Genomic DNA, 15,615 nt, shown 5'->3' with positions numbered 1-15,615 from the left:
AATGAAAAGCTTGTTATCTTGCAACCGTATATCGAACCTCCTTAAATTGTAGTATTTGGTTAAATTAAATGTTCTATTTTCTTATAAGTCAATACTTAGAACAGCGGGTTTATAGACGTCCTAGCTAAGACACTCATAAAATAACTTCGATATTCATGCTGAAACATATCGTAAGTCGGTCCTAACTTTATCTTATTTGTCCTAAGAAATTATTGGGGCAGTTTCAATAAACAGGCCCCAGAGTTTGCAGAACGGAGATGCATTCCTTGATTTTTTTCCTTAATTTTAAATAATTTCAAAATTTTTGTAACAGCAAATTTTATTTGAACGAAATCCGTATTTTCATGACAGTACCAAAGTACTGGCTATTGGGAAGGTGATACCCTAGTTATACTAGAAACAATTTAATATGTTTAAATAACTTTAACAATACAAACGGTAACATCATTATTTACAGACGTATTACAGGTTTTTTGTAGCTTGTATTCAGCAATAGCCAGACAACAAGAAAAGTGCAAGTCTGTTCTTGACAGAAAATGAATCTGTAACTCGACCAAGCCTGTACTTCATTAAATAGTATATTAAGTTTTCTGTAACTCGACCAAGCCTGTACTTCATTAAATAGTATATTAAGTTTTCTGTAACTCGACCAAGCCTGTACTTCATTAAATAGTATATTAAGTTTAGATATATAGTTCAAATGTACTGAATGAAGAGATGAATACTTATTGCATTAAACTTTATCAACTATTGGGAAATTAAATCACCTATACGTCTAATATCTGAGCATCAGAAATTAAACTTTGAATTCTTAAATTGTTTAGATTTGCACATCCCTTTTCATAATAAATGGCACACACACTGATATTAATCAAAGTCGTAGGGTGACATGTTATAAACCAATCCAAATACCTTGATCTATACATTCCAATGAAGCGAGGATATTACAACTATAAGTTGAGTAATGAGGAATACATTTTTTCCTTTCGGCTTTTTTTTCATTTTAAATAATTGACACAGTCATCAATGAAAACTAACTGCTGAATTATTAGCAGATCTGTTCCTTTTCCTGTCGTATTAAGACAAATAGCATGTGAAGTAGGTTTTTTTTTATGTAAGGGTTGTCAAAATACCAATAAACTGTTTCGAATACAATTTCGCACCCGGTAACAAGTTGTTTATAAACCAAATAAAATTACGAAAAGAAACTAAAAATATATGGTGTGTTGATTTATGGCTTAAAATGAAATACAACCTTATGGTAATTTGATACTTGAGAATTTGAGTGTGTCTGGAAAGCAATATGAAGTTTGCACAATTGACTTTAATATTTCAGTATGCAAACATTGTACATAGGTAATGGATTAGCATGGAGGTTTATTGAACACAAATTAATCAAATATTGGCTACAAACGTTTTAAATTCGCTAAACTTGTAATTTTATGAAATTAAATTTGTCACGTATACGTGCACCAGGGTTTAAAATCGTACCTTGTTTGTCCAAGACCTATAAACTATAAAACTATTTAATAGTCGAATCATTGTAAACAATGCATTTATTGACATATGTTTTAGACTGAATATGTATTGCTATGCATACCAATTTTTAGTGTTTTAACAGCAATAACTATTTGAAACGTCGATATTACTAACTTATAGTCTGAATTATTTTCACAATTAGCAATTAAATACTTGGACGGAATAAAAAGCATATCACAATTTGTATTTGTTCATTTAACAATTTATCCATAATTCCTAATAATATCCTTAAATTTACGGTTATGCAATGAACAAACAAAACCGAAGTGCATTTAAAACATGTGTGTGTTAGAGTCAATAGAAACACAAATCTCTAAACTATCTTCGATGTTTACTCAAAGTAAGTTGCAAACATTGTCGCTACAGCAAACAGTGATCCTTTCGAATAAGTGGCCTCGGCGTAGTTATCTGTTTCTTTATTCCACAAACAACGACTAGAATAATGTAGTCCTTGATTACTGTTTTGACCAATCATAACATTGCACACAAGTTTATATCTAGGAAATCCTAATTCCTTCACACGTTTTTTAATTACATCCGACAATTCTTGAGAATGTTTCGCACACAATTTCTGATCGTACACTTCGCCGTCTAAATAAGATGATAAGACTCCAGTCATCATTTTTTGAACCGATTCTGCGTTAAATTTCTCCGTTTGTTGAGGTTCTAGTCTATACGTGTTTTGTATTTTGACTGGTATCACAAGTTTGGCGCCTAATGAAGTTCCTGAGATACTCGTTCTAGAAACCTGAGACATGCGTCTTCCTGAAGCGCCATATTGTACACTTGGTCGTGGTTCCAACCTTGAGTAACGCCTAAGACTTGGACCACTAATTGAAGGTCCGATCCCGTCACTTCCGTCTCTGTGCGCTGTGGACAATTTATGCGTTTTAGGAATATCATCGTTCTGATGCTGCTTTAGCGCTTCGACAGTCAAACTAGCCATTTATAAATTCTATCCGATCTGAAAATACATTAAACAAAATTATTAAAATTCAAACAGACTCTCGGACTTACTTCTTCACCTTGTATTAACATCTGTAGTTTTGCATAAGTAAAACTAACAAATAAAACAATAAATAAACACTCACAGCCATACAATGCAAAGGTTGGAAAAAGAAGTGGCAAATCATGTTTATTTTTTCTCCTATATGTATAGTTTGGTTGTAACACCAAAGTATGTTTATAACAATTAAAACCAATTATCTAGTTGTATAAAAATAATGGGATTATATCTACCAATACTAATACAAAATTAATAGAAGTTATTATAAGATTTTCAGAAAGTTATAATACATTGATGTATTTAGTTGAATGATTATGAAAACTTGAAAAGTTGGTTGTTTGTAAAACGATTGGTTATATGAATTCGTAACTTACTTTTTCTATCAAATGCAAAACTTTTTATGAACGATTAAAGAAACGTCTTGCCATTTTTAACATCAAAACAGAGGGATTTTTATTAAGATAAAGTAAAATTGTGATCTTGTATAAAAATCACTACTACCTACATAAAAATGAAAATGTAAAACGTTTTGTTGCTCGACTATGATTTTTAAGTGTTGTACAAATAATTATATTGAATCGTCATATATAAAAGAATGATAAATTCGAAACATTAAAATTGGATATCGTTTAACCATAAATCATAAAAGTAGAATGACACACAAAAGATCTTTATTCTGTAACTGATATAGGGATCAAGGGAGATTAGCATGTAGTCTCTTTATTGTCAAAAGGAATCGTAACTTCTTCTTCTTGTTATTAGTATTAGAATACTTGCTTTTGTTAGAGATTTGTAGAGTGAAAAGAAACCATTTATCTGAAAATGACCTTTAACAAGGGTTTTGGTACGTTTCTCTACACGACACATCTACATTATCCTAAGTTCCAATCAAAACGACAAAGAACGATACTAAGCTAACTCTGCATGATAATGAGTTTACATTCAAAGTGAGAAAACCAAATTAGCAAGAAATATATTATACACGTCAAAAATTTGGATCTATAATGATTTACATTTACTCTCTTGGGTGATGACTATAAATATTTGATATATATTCGGTCTATACAAACAATGTATAAAATTAAGTTTAAGTTATACACGCATATATTTACAAGTGAATGACACGTGGTTTATTGATCATGATAATCTATACATAAACTCACATTAAATGTTAATGAAGGAAAAGGAACAGAAACAATCGCTGATTATGTATTTTGTTATCACAGGAATGTCGGAGGAGGACGCAAGACAAGTCGGAATTACGTGGACACCACAAAGCGGACCAGGTCACGCAATGCCACTAATTTAATGACTGCCATCAATGATCATTGGTATTCTTAACACATGACATGTAATGATAAAAAAATGTTCTCTCTGACTCCTAAAGGGAAACTCGTGTTACAAGTTGTAGCAGGAAACATCCAATGAGACAACAAGAATTTTCAATTATTCTACAGAGAGTTGTCTGGTCATTAGAAACAAATTGTTTAAAACATATAAAGATCGATCAGTTGTTTTTTTGCAAACAGAATTTATTTTGTTACGTAGTTTCGTCGATATACATCAAGCGTATCAAACTCATTTACCGCTTCAGGGCATCTAACTAAGCATAACTATAGTACGCGACAGGTTGCTACGGTCTTCGGTATTAACCTAATTATTTATGAAAGAAACCAGCAGCTACAACATAACAATTCAAGAAATAATTATTGTCATAAAATATGGAAAAAAACAAGCAGCGGAAAAGTTAGATAGCATATAGTTTCCTTCCACTTAAAAAAAATAGAAATCTTGAGATAGAATATATTATAAAAACGTAATGATTAAAGTTCTTTACGCAAATTATTCGCAAGTGATTTATTTTCTGTAGTAGAAAACAACGCAAATGTATGCACTAGTAGTCGCGATGATATTTTCTTATACGTTCGCCTGCTGAACTGCATTAGAAAAATCGCAACTATAAATCGCCGCGAAATTAACTGTTAATTATGATAATCAAGAAAAAATATCGGTTAAAGTAAGATAGTTAACATTTATCTAAGAGGTTTAAACGATTTGGTATGATCGACAAGCTAGAGACCAAATGACACAAAAATTAACAGCTATAGTTTATCGTATGGTCTTCAACATTGAGCAAATTCCATATCGCACAGTCGGATATATTAAGAAGAGTTGGTATGGGACAACTCTTCACAAGAGACCAAAGCACACGCAAATTAACAGTTTTAGGTCACAAAAAATGATAAATTAAAAACAATTCAAACGAGAAAACTAACAGCCTAATTAATGTACAAAAAAATGAACGAAAAACATATGTGTAACGCAGAAAAACCCGACAACCATGCTCTGAATTACAGTCTCCTGATGTGGGTCGGGGTTAAATATGTTTGTGGGTACCCACCCCTCCTATAACCGCGAAAAGTGGTGTAACAGTACAACATAAAAACACACTCTGAAAATCAGTCGAAAAAGGCAACTCATCAGATGGATACATATAAAAATACATCTTACAAAAAAAAACCCAGAGTGGACGTGGCATGGTACTTGAACATCCGAACAACAAAAAGACACTTGGTACATCAATTGTCCAAAAAGTCACTATGCGACACTAACGTACAAAGTCTTCATTGTATCGGAAGATATGTGATAGCGCTAGTGCATAGGCTGAAAGGCAAACGGTTTTCCCACTAAATTCTACCAGCGACCGAACTCGGCCCCAAACATTTTGTATTTCACTACTTGAAAACTATTTGCCAATGTCTGCATGATATAACCAGTGAAGCTAGGATACGGAAGAATATTTAAACAATGATAAACAATACCCTTGTCTAATCGACAACGAACGTGTATTATTTATAACTGTTCCCCTTCGATTGTAACGCAATACACATGTGTTGCATACTCATCCAAAAGAAGAAAATTTCCATATTTTATTCAAATTGCAAAACTTATTTGTTATTGATTTTGATTGAAAATTTTATATCTGGTTAGTAATTCGATATATGTAAAACTTTGTAAACTGAGAACTGAAAAGAATTAAAATGCCTACCTGCCGTTTTTACATGTATCTTCTCCAGGTATTTTACGTTAAATGATGGGTTAGCACTTTAAACATACAAAGTGATTATAGGTTTAATAAAATCAAATAAATGTTTAAACTGTCAACATAACTAGCCCGGGTAACCGCACATCTCGACAAACATACAAATTATCATGTCTGCTTACACAAATTTATTAACTCAATTATTCAATTCTTGTCCATATTCGGATCAACATTACACTAAATAAATGTTTTTTTTCTGAAACGTACAAAAACATGTTAAGGAAATCGGTCGTCTTTTGTTTTAAATGTGTAAACACAGTTTTATTTATAAATTATTAACTTATTGTTTTGAAATTTGACACTCGAGTTTTGTCAAGCAAATGATATACTGATTGAAAATTAAAAACTTTGATTGTAAATTAAAATATCAAGCACAAATAAAGTTAAAAATAATAGTCCTTTGATAGATTTAAAGTTCAAAATTAAAAATCAATTTTTGTATATAAAGTCATTCTGTGTCTATTTTGATTGATTTTTTTCGACTGAAATTATTTTATACAAAAGTTACAATAATCGTTATTCGATAGATTTTTACTCAAATGTAAATTCAATTTTGTCATATATATAAGTTCAGACTAAGTTTTAATATATGTATACCATGGAAATCATTTTAAGTTGTTTTAAAACGTAATTTAAATTGTGAGCTTACCTTTTTTTTTTTAAAGTAACAGAAAGCTCTTCTTGTTTATTCCCACTCAACAGTGAGAAGAAACGTCACTCCTTCAGTATTGAAATTGACGAGTTTAATCGATAACCATTCACAAATCAATTGACAATGTTTGGTGTATCATGTCCGAAGCAGAATTCGAAATGTATTCAACATAGTTTGCAGTAAACGATGCATGTAGTGTGTTTCTATTGAAATATACTAAATGTTATTAAATTCTAATCACAGACGCAAAAGAAATGCTATTTTTGATATTTTTAAATGAACTTTTACTTTTATATCAATAAATAGACGTATTGGTATTTATGCCTTTAATGATCTGGAACTTCTAATACGAATGAGTTATGATGTAATATATTTTCCTATAGTAGCTTTAGAGGGAAAAAATCTTATACAAGTACATATGGAGCATGTCGCTATAAACAACGTTAATGTTGTTACAAATAATACCATCTAGAGAGTAATGAATGACAGAATTTATAGATGGCAGCTCATAGTTCATTAGTGTAATTTATTGGCAAATTTACATATTACCCTTTAAGAACATTTAACAGTTTTTATCAGTTAATATAACAGTGTACATTTTGGACTTTTGTTTCATGTAAAAACTCATTGCCTGGCTTACAGTTTTGTAGTCATGTTCCCCTATGCTAATTTTTCCGGAAGGAAGAACTGAAGCAATCCAGTTTCGTCTCAACTTCAACTTTAGCGTTACCAAACGAGTATCATGGATATGTGATGAAATCGTCATACTATCCGACATGCACAAGCTAGCGACCAAAGACACTATACTTACATAGAGTTCAATGTTTAATGTAGGGTAACGTTTTTTTTTTTTAAAAAAGTTCTGTAACTATGGTTTACAGGGTATTAAATATATGAAAGGATGAAACTTCCAGCCCATCATATACCAATGGGCCGTAATTATTTCTTCGGTGAAAGTGTTAGTCTCCAAATTTTACAGTAATATTTTATCATCCAAAGTCAATATGAAAAGGGACACATTTCATGTATGCCGTACGAATAATCGGATTTTTGGATAGAGTCAATAAGTGACTCGGGATATATTTCGAATGCAAACGGTACCCTTGTAACACAACATATATGTCCCATTCCCACTCCAAGACTCCAACCTTTCTAGCGACATGCGTGTCAACAAAACGAACACAACTTGTACCCAACATGAAATAAATTATTTTAGCATTTAAGTAATCAATCATTTGTTTCCATTAGGGTAGTGAAATAATGCCAGTTTTCCCAGGGAGAAAAAGCTAGCTTAGTGATGGCTAAATAGCACCGGACGCGAGTTTAGTCTACACAAAACTTGTCAATGGCATTAGAATCAAATTTTAGAGTAATAAAACGTGAGATAAACAAGGCCTAGCAAAAAAAAAAACAATGAAACATGACCGTAAGCTGTCTAATTTTATCATTTTTGAAAGCAAAATAAATTATCAAAATAAAAAAATATAGAGCACACGACAAGATAACGACTCTTAAAAGTCAACGGAATATTTATTTATGAAATGACCCCTACCTTCTCATACGTTAACTTAATATCCAGCTGAGTATCATTCGAATGCAGAGATAACTGAAAACTGATTTAAAATCTAAAGTTAAGTTTTATATTTTAAACTGATCTTAAAGTTTTTAACGATTTAAATGAAAAATTAACATGTCTGGGCATCACAAGTTATTAAAACAACCTTAAAATCAGTTCAAATAGATTGATCTCACTTTGAGGGTGAAAATATTTTCACATGCCCATTAATATGTGCGTCAACAAGAAACAGTCTTTTGTCCTTAAAGAAAACAAAAGTCATTTAAACTTTACAATTACATAAATTCCTCGTATAAGAATTAATGAAATTATACAAGTTTTGAGTTTAAATGTAAATTAACAATACAAAGTTTAATTTGTTTATTTTATATTTCAGCCTCATATCTTTTAATCCTGAACAAAGTCAAAAGTTAACGTTTATCTGACCATAAAGCAAATTTTTAAAGTCTTTTAATGGCCTGGAAGGACTCCACGTCAACTTGTATTTTTATCTATCTGATGAGTTCAACCTTTTTCAGCTAATTTTTATAGTTACCACTGTCCCAGGTTAGGGGATGGTTGTGATCCCGCTAACATGTTCAATCCCACCACATTCTGTATGTATGTGCTGTCCCAAGTCAGGAGCCTGTAATTCAGTGGTTGTCGTTTGTTTATGTGTTACATATTTGTTTCTCGTTCATTTTTTATACATAAATTAGGCCGTTATTTTCGCGTTTGAATTGTTTTACGTTGTCATTTCGGGGTCTTTTATAGCAGTGACTATGCGGTATCGGCTTTGCTCATTTTTGAAGGCAGTATGATGACCTATAGTTGTTAGTTTCTGTGTCATTTTGGTATCTTGTGGAGAGTTGTCTCATTGGCAGTCAAACCATATCTTTTTTTTTTATATTTTCACTCAAAGAGGACTAATTTACTTTTAAAATCATAATAATTACATTACATGTCTGTTTCATTATAATATGTTATTTTGATTTGCTAACAGCAATCTCACGTCATTCTGATATTACCCTTCATTTCAAAATTAAATGTTACATTCATGATGACACTAGCTCCTACAATAAAGTGCGCAGGTAAATCAAGAATAAAAGTTGATAGATCGAAATCGTGTTTTCATGATCCTAGTGAAAATATAATAGTAAGTATTGAATGCTTCTTTTTGTAATGTTATAGGGTTGTAAAAGCGTTGACCATATGCACATTTTAAGAATGAAGCGCTTCTCTTCCGCGCTTCATACAAAATATACTTCGGTCAATGCTTTTACACCCTAAAAATTTACAAAAAAAAAGATGCACTCAAAGTCTACATGAAACCATATTGTGTATTGTTGTACAAGCATCATAGAACAAAATATAACTATTTAAAATGATACGTTTATCTTAAGACCTTAACTGACTATTAAAACTATTATGTTATGAACAAAACACGACTAACTATTTTTTTCGCATAAAAAGAATTGATGAATAATGATTTTATGATTTGAACATGCATTGTTTCTTTGATTGGTAAAAATAATGTCAAAGTTATTACTGATTTCCCGATACTATTAACTATTGGTGTTGACGTTTTGTATATGACTTGTTTTAAGATACATATCTTATTAGACAGCACTTCGAATAAAAGAGTTCAGTCTCATTCATGCAGGTAACGCTTTGTGGTAGACAAAAACTTTATAAACAAGTCAGAATTAAAAAAGAAAGAATTACTATGAACCCCGTCATATATGTTCGCCTGTTCCCAGTGACCAACCTCATTTCTAAATATATTCGGTACTTCGAGAATTTAATTTGGTGTTAAATGTTGCTGTTTAAGTATTTCAAAACTTGTCATTGAGCAAGAGCAATAAACTCATAGAAACCAGGACTAAATTTAGTATATACGCCAGACGCGTGTTTCGTCTACAAAAGATTCATCAGTGACGCTCGAATTCAAAAAAGTTAAAAAGGCCAAAATGACATATGTTTTAAAAAACGGTCTTGTTTTTACCGTGCATGGTATTGGATATGTTCCTAATATCATAACTATGCTATCACGTTCCCTTTCTATGAATGTGAATTACCGAATGACACTATTTACAGGGTTTGTAATAACATGAAACACACGACAGGTGCCACATGCGGAGCAGGATCTGCGTCACTTCGTAGAACATGAGATCACCCCCATTTTTTGATAGGGGTTCGTGTTGCTTAGTCTTTATTGTTTTATGTTGTGTTTTGTGTACTATTGTTTGTCTTTTCTTTTGTAGCCATGGCGTTGTCAGTTTATTTTTTATCTATAGTTTGAATGTCCCTCTAGCTAGTATCTTCCCTCTTTTAGTTTAACTGTTTCATGACATTCGATTATTTTATGTTGTTGGGTTGTTGTCAATTGACGTAAATGCAACATGATTTTATTCGGTTTATAAACTAAGTTTTATTGTGAAGTTTGCTTACGTTTTGGTGTGTTTACCAATCGATGTTCAGTTATTTATATTAAAAAGACTTATCTTGCAAACAGATATCTGAATTTCTTTTAAAAAAATTACAACGTTATATATCTTAATTTAAAACTTGAACAATTTTGATATTAAAAATTATTGATGTGCATATGAGTGTTTGTATAGACTAAATGATATCAAGGTACAATATTTCAATATAACTGTTAAGCAAATACAATCTAGCTTAAACAGTAAATCATTTATAAATGTAGGAGTACATTATGGCTTATATAAGGATCTTGAGTTTGGGTCCTTCAAGTCTGTAATGTTTAATTTTCAAAACCATTTGAGTCTATTCGTTATAAAAAAAATCGCATTTCCTTTGAACCTTCTTTCTTAATTTTTTAACCTTATTTCTCTATTCTTAATACATTTGGTCCATTAAATTGTTGTATTGGTTGTTAATGTTCTGTTCAGTACACCCCAACCAAACCTTTTTATTATGTATAAGACAACAATATTTATAGCTATGTACTCCATTGACGAGATTATATATGATTAGTACTGTATTAAGGGATACCAAAAGCGCATCTCCTCACACAATATAGTGCTAAATTCTTTTATGTAAATATATCTTTTTAGATAAATCTTCGGAAGAAAGAAGTAAATATATTGGTTGGTTATGTAGAGCCATAAAAGCGAAATAAACAACAAAGTTTTATAACATAAACGTATTTTATCACAAAATTCAGAAAGGATCGAAGCGATTCATCACAACACGCGGAGATGAAATCTTGTAGCAAAACTATTTTTGACATTAATTATGATATATAATACTATATATTATATTTTTTTCAAATAAATTATAATATTAAAATGCATCCAGTAAATAAAAGGGATAACAGACAGACTATGATAATAGTAGTATAAATCTATAAGAAATCGTTAGACATACAATAGCCTAGGAGGCATTAACAAAGGGAATACACAACTATTAAAAAGAGAAAGAGAACATTTATAAAAATGCAATCAAGTGCAACCTTGTTTGAATCAGATTAATAACTGTACCATTATCATAACTTTTTATTATATATAAAGTCAGATATGAGATACTCATGTATTGAGACCATAGTTCAGATTCTCCTTATAAAAGTGGACCTCGTTAATATTACAATTGGTTGTAAAATATAATTCACTTCATGAGAACTTCTTTTCTGCGTCTAAGATTATCTGATAATTATAAGTTTCATGGATAAAATAGGAATTGCATGTTATCACGATGTTCAATTGTATTTTGAAATTGTAAGAGCTTATACATTTAATAATAAAGTATAGATTATTGTATTGGTTTTAATCGATTTGTTAGATTCCTGTTTACGAACTGAACATTTTTATAGATGTAAAAAAATAATTAAAGGAAATTAGAACCCACGAGAACGTATTAAAAGTGGAATAATAATGTGATCTTCAAAGACATTGAATTATCTTCGAACAATAGGATCAAAATGAACACGATAAGCAACAATATTTTAGGTTTCTTGTAGATACATTGTAGTTGTCTTGTTAGCTTTTACATGATACAGCATCTCGTTGTTTTTTAAAACGATAAACAACAAAGGCCGCTTTTATTTTATAAATTCGTTAGTTTAAACATATTTATTTACAGTGGATTGGGAAACAAGTTTTTCAACTTATATTAATCCCTTTCCACTTTGCGGATGCGAGTGCTGCCTTGTAGCGGCATTAGCCTACTCTTTTTCGAAATCTACAAGGGTGTCTTAACGTGCAAGAGATATGGCTCTCTCTTAACACGGGTCAGCCGTTTATCGTCCCCGTCCGACGGACTATCATCGTTTCCTCAAGACCATACTCGCAAATGGTGTCAAGGGAGAGCCGAAAATTGAGTTCCTGAAATAAATTCGTTGATACAAGTTCTTTCAGGCAAGGGTTAATGAACACTATTTCGATCTATATTCAAAGACAACTTTAGGTTGTAACAGCTTTGCTATATTTCAATGACAAAAACTTTTTATTACGTTTAATACATAAACAGTCCATAACATAAAAAATAACTCATTTAATAAATAGTATTTAAATTTGATAGTTAATTCATTTCTCAAGAGGTTATGTGAACATCGTTGACACCCTTTTTTCTCTGTGAATTGAAAAGTCTGGCTACCTTTATTATAGTAGATGCGTTTACTAGCTATAAGTTATATGAATTTGTTGTTCCTTACACAACATCCCAATTGGTAATTCATTATTCAGTATCTCCAGGTTGACTTGTGGCATTTTTTTTTATATCTCCCGTTTTCATACTTGTCTGTAGTCTGAGATTGACTTGTGTGTATTGCGAAGGTCACCACGACGTGTGGAGGAGTGTATACTTACCTTATCCGGGAACCTGATACCCCGGTATCATAGATCGGTATTCGGTCAGCTTTATTTCCTAGTGTTATCTAGTTCAACATTGCGTGAACCCTTGTTATAAATTTAGATTTAGAAAGGAAATAGGGAATATGGCAAAGTGACAACAACCCGACAACAACCCGACCACAGTGCAGAAAACAGCCGAATGCAACCAACGAATCTTCAACAGAAGAGCGAAAGTACTACACCTGGAAACGGGCTTCAGGCGGCCCCATAACAGAAATGTGTACTTATTCAATGAAAATGGACGTCATACTAAACTTCAGTATTGAATTAAAGTGATTACCGGTTTTTATTTAAATTGTGTTTGTTTTGTATGTAGATATTTACCAGTTTTGATTTTAAACTCACGGGTAGAGTTGCCTCCGCATTCTTGTAGCCTCTTTAGAAATGCAAATTGATTTTAAATTAATGAAGTTTATTCAGTGACAATAGATATAAGAAGATGTGAGTGCCAATGAGACTACTTTCCACCCATGTCACAATTTATAAAAGTAAACCATTATGAAAGTACGGTCTTCAATACGGAGTCAAGGCTTAGACCGAACAGCAAGCTATAAAGGGCTCTAAAATGGCATACGTAAAACCATTCCAACTGGGAAAGGAAACCAACGGTCTATAGATATAATCTCTCCACCCAAGTTAAAATTTGTAAAAGTAAACCATTATCAAAATATGGTCTTCAACACAGCGCATTGGCTCATACCGAACAGCAAGCTATAAATGGGCCCAAATGCCATGTGTAAAACCAATCAAACGGGGAAGTCAATGATCTAATCTATATATTTAAAAAAAAAAAAACGAGAAACAGAATCACATCAACGACGACAACCACTGAACATCAGGTTCCTGGACAGATACACACAATGCAGCGGGTTTAAACGTTTTAATAGGTAACTACGGCCTTCACCTTGCCTGAAACAATAGTGTAACATAACAACATAGAAAGACACGTTATAGAATATCAATTGAAATGGCCTAACTCAATCAAATGACATCAATGAATTCATCTTACTAAAATAATGCAAAAAAATCAATGGCGACGAAAAAGTAAAAAGTATAATTACAAATACAAGTGCTATTTCAAAATAACTTACCAGCAGTCTTAAGATTTATCCACCTTCTCAAGTTAAAATTACATTTCATGTTTGTTTTACAAGAATCCGTACATTTGATTGGCTGTAAGCAACCTTGATGCTTTCCAATATCAAATTGTATTTCTCAACAAATTCAACATTCAGGACAACTTCATAACAACCCAAAGAGAAACTATATATCATGAATGAATTTATAAAATTTGTTTTTTTTTTGTGAATTTTTAAAGGTTTGTAAAAGCATTTGTCGTGCGAATATTTTTATTATAAAGCGCTTTATACACTGAAATGAACATCGGTCAACGTTTTCACACCCTAATAAATTACAAAAAAGAATCATTCAGTTTTTAGAAAATACATTTTAAACTACTAATATGACGCCAGGATAACAAAACATTTCTAATAAAAAGATTGTTAAAGTCTAATAATTTTCCCATTTTATTAATGAATGAAAGTAGTATCATGACAAACTTACCAATAAAAATGGAACGGATCCCTTTGAACGTCTATATCCGATTTGACCTTTATCCAACTTATAAAAAAGATGGAACAATTTTATTTAGCGGCTGAAGTGTTTCCATAAAACGACAAATCAATGCTTGTTCTGTTCTAAGTCAATTTATTGTTAGTGATATTATTTTTCATCAATATCAAACATACTTGAGATTCGTGAAGTGTTAGTCTTCAAAATAGCCATATATATAAATCAGATGAAATGAGCCGTGTATGACTTCTCCATTGAATTCAACTTCATTCCCCCAATCTAATAGTCATACTATGAATTAATATTGAGTTTTCGCTTTAATAAAGGACTCAATTAAAAGTCAGCTTAGTTAAAAGTAATCATTACCGTTATTATTACTTTATTGGCTTTGTAGGTGTACAGAAAACATGTTGATTTTTCCTTAGAAAGTAATGAACTGAACAAACTTCAGCATTAATCAATGTATTCCGATGAATATTAATACGGCAAAAACAGTGTTTGCTTTTTTCGAGTGTAAATGAAAATTAATTAGACTTTTGCGGGATTATTACAAATTCAGTTCAAGAGTAATACTTCAACGCCTATCTCATATTAGTTTGAGATAAATAGGAACATTCTACGTAACTTTGGACTCCATCGGAAATTGTATCATTCGCAATGATATCTACTTAGCTTTAAAGTGAAATACTACAGTGGCGGTTCCAGGGGGAGGGTTCCGGTAGTTGGAACCTCCCTTTTCTTTCGGACGATCAATGCATTTGAATAGGGACATATAGTTGGATCACCCCCTTTTGGCCTGGGTTGGGACCCCCTTTTAAAATTGAAACTGGATCCGCCGCTGTACTTGTACTATACGAATCTATTTTTCGTTGATTTGATAATTGAATGTAAATCAATATGGAAGTAAATAAATTCATTGTCGCTTTTAGTTGATGTTATGATGAACTTTTTTTCTGAATATATTTAAATTTGCTTCACTCGCATTTACATTTAACAACAGCAAAAATACTGAACTCCGAGGAAAATACAAAACGGACAGTCCCTAGTCAAATAGCAAAATCAAATAAAAAATAACAATTGAAATGAATAGACAACAACTGCTATATTCCTTACATGGAACAGGCATTTTCAAATGTAGAAAATGATGCATTAAATTTGTATTTAAAACGCTAAACCTCTCACTTGTATGACAGTCACATCAAGGATCAACAAATGGTTAATACCTCTACGCCAGTCCAAAGTATTTTCAAAATTATAATTGGACATTTACGTAATGGCATTATAATATCAGAAAAACATAATGATGGGATCTATAAA

General features: G+C 31.6%; 1 protein-coding gene across 4 annotated transcripts; it reads right to left on the bottom strand.

Annotated features, from left to right (window-relative positions):
• Positions 1–1,512: 1,512 nt before the first annotated feature.
• Positions 1,513–14,481, bottom strand: LOC134712199 (dynein light chain Tctex-type 5-like). 4 transcript variants are annotated; one of them, XM_063573536.1, is made up of 2 exons: positions 14,290–14,481; positions 1,513–2,503 (listed from the first exon to the last, which is right to left on the bottom strand). In XM_063573536.1, exon 2 carries the CDS (start codon positions 2,483–2,485, stop codon positions 1,871–1,873), a length of 615 nt encoding a protein of 204 aa, XP_063429606.1. In that variant the 5' UTR covers positions 2,486–2,503; positions 14,290–14,481; the 3' UTR covers positions 1,513–1,870. The 4 variants fall into 4 exon arrangements, with proteins under 4 accessions (XP_063429606.1, XP_063429598.1, XP_063429589.1 ...); XM_063573528.1 differs by lacking the exon at positions 14,290–14,481 and adding an exon at positions 7,853–7,968; XM_063573519.1 differs by lacking the exon at positions 14,290–14,481 and adding an exon at positions 5,595–5,742.
• Between the last annotated feature and the right edge of the window lie 1,134 nt (positions 14,482–15,615).

The sequence above is a fragment of the Mytilus trossulus genome, chromosome 1 (assembly GCF_036588685.1).
Source record: "Mytilus trossulus isolate FHL-02 chromosome 1, PNRI_Mtr1.1.1.hap1, whole genome shotgun sequence".
Classification (NCBI taxonomy): domain Eukaryota; kingdom Metazoa; phylum Mollusca; class Bivalvia; order Mytilida; family Mytilidae; genus Mytilus; species Mytilus trossulus.
Note: the sequence above shows the minus strand (reverse complement) of the source record. Positions and strands in the feature narration are given on the sequence as shown.

Bases quoted from the DNA above. Each gene is read 5' to 3' on its own strand.
- LOC134712199 (XM_063573536.1), bottom strand. From the start codon at position 2,485: ATGGCTAGTTTGACTGTCGAAGCGCTAAAGCAGCATCAGAACGATGAT.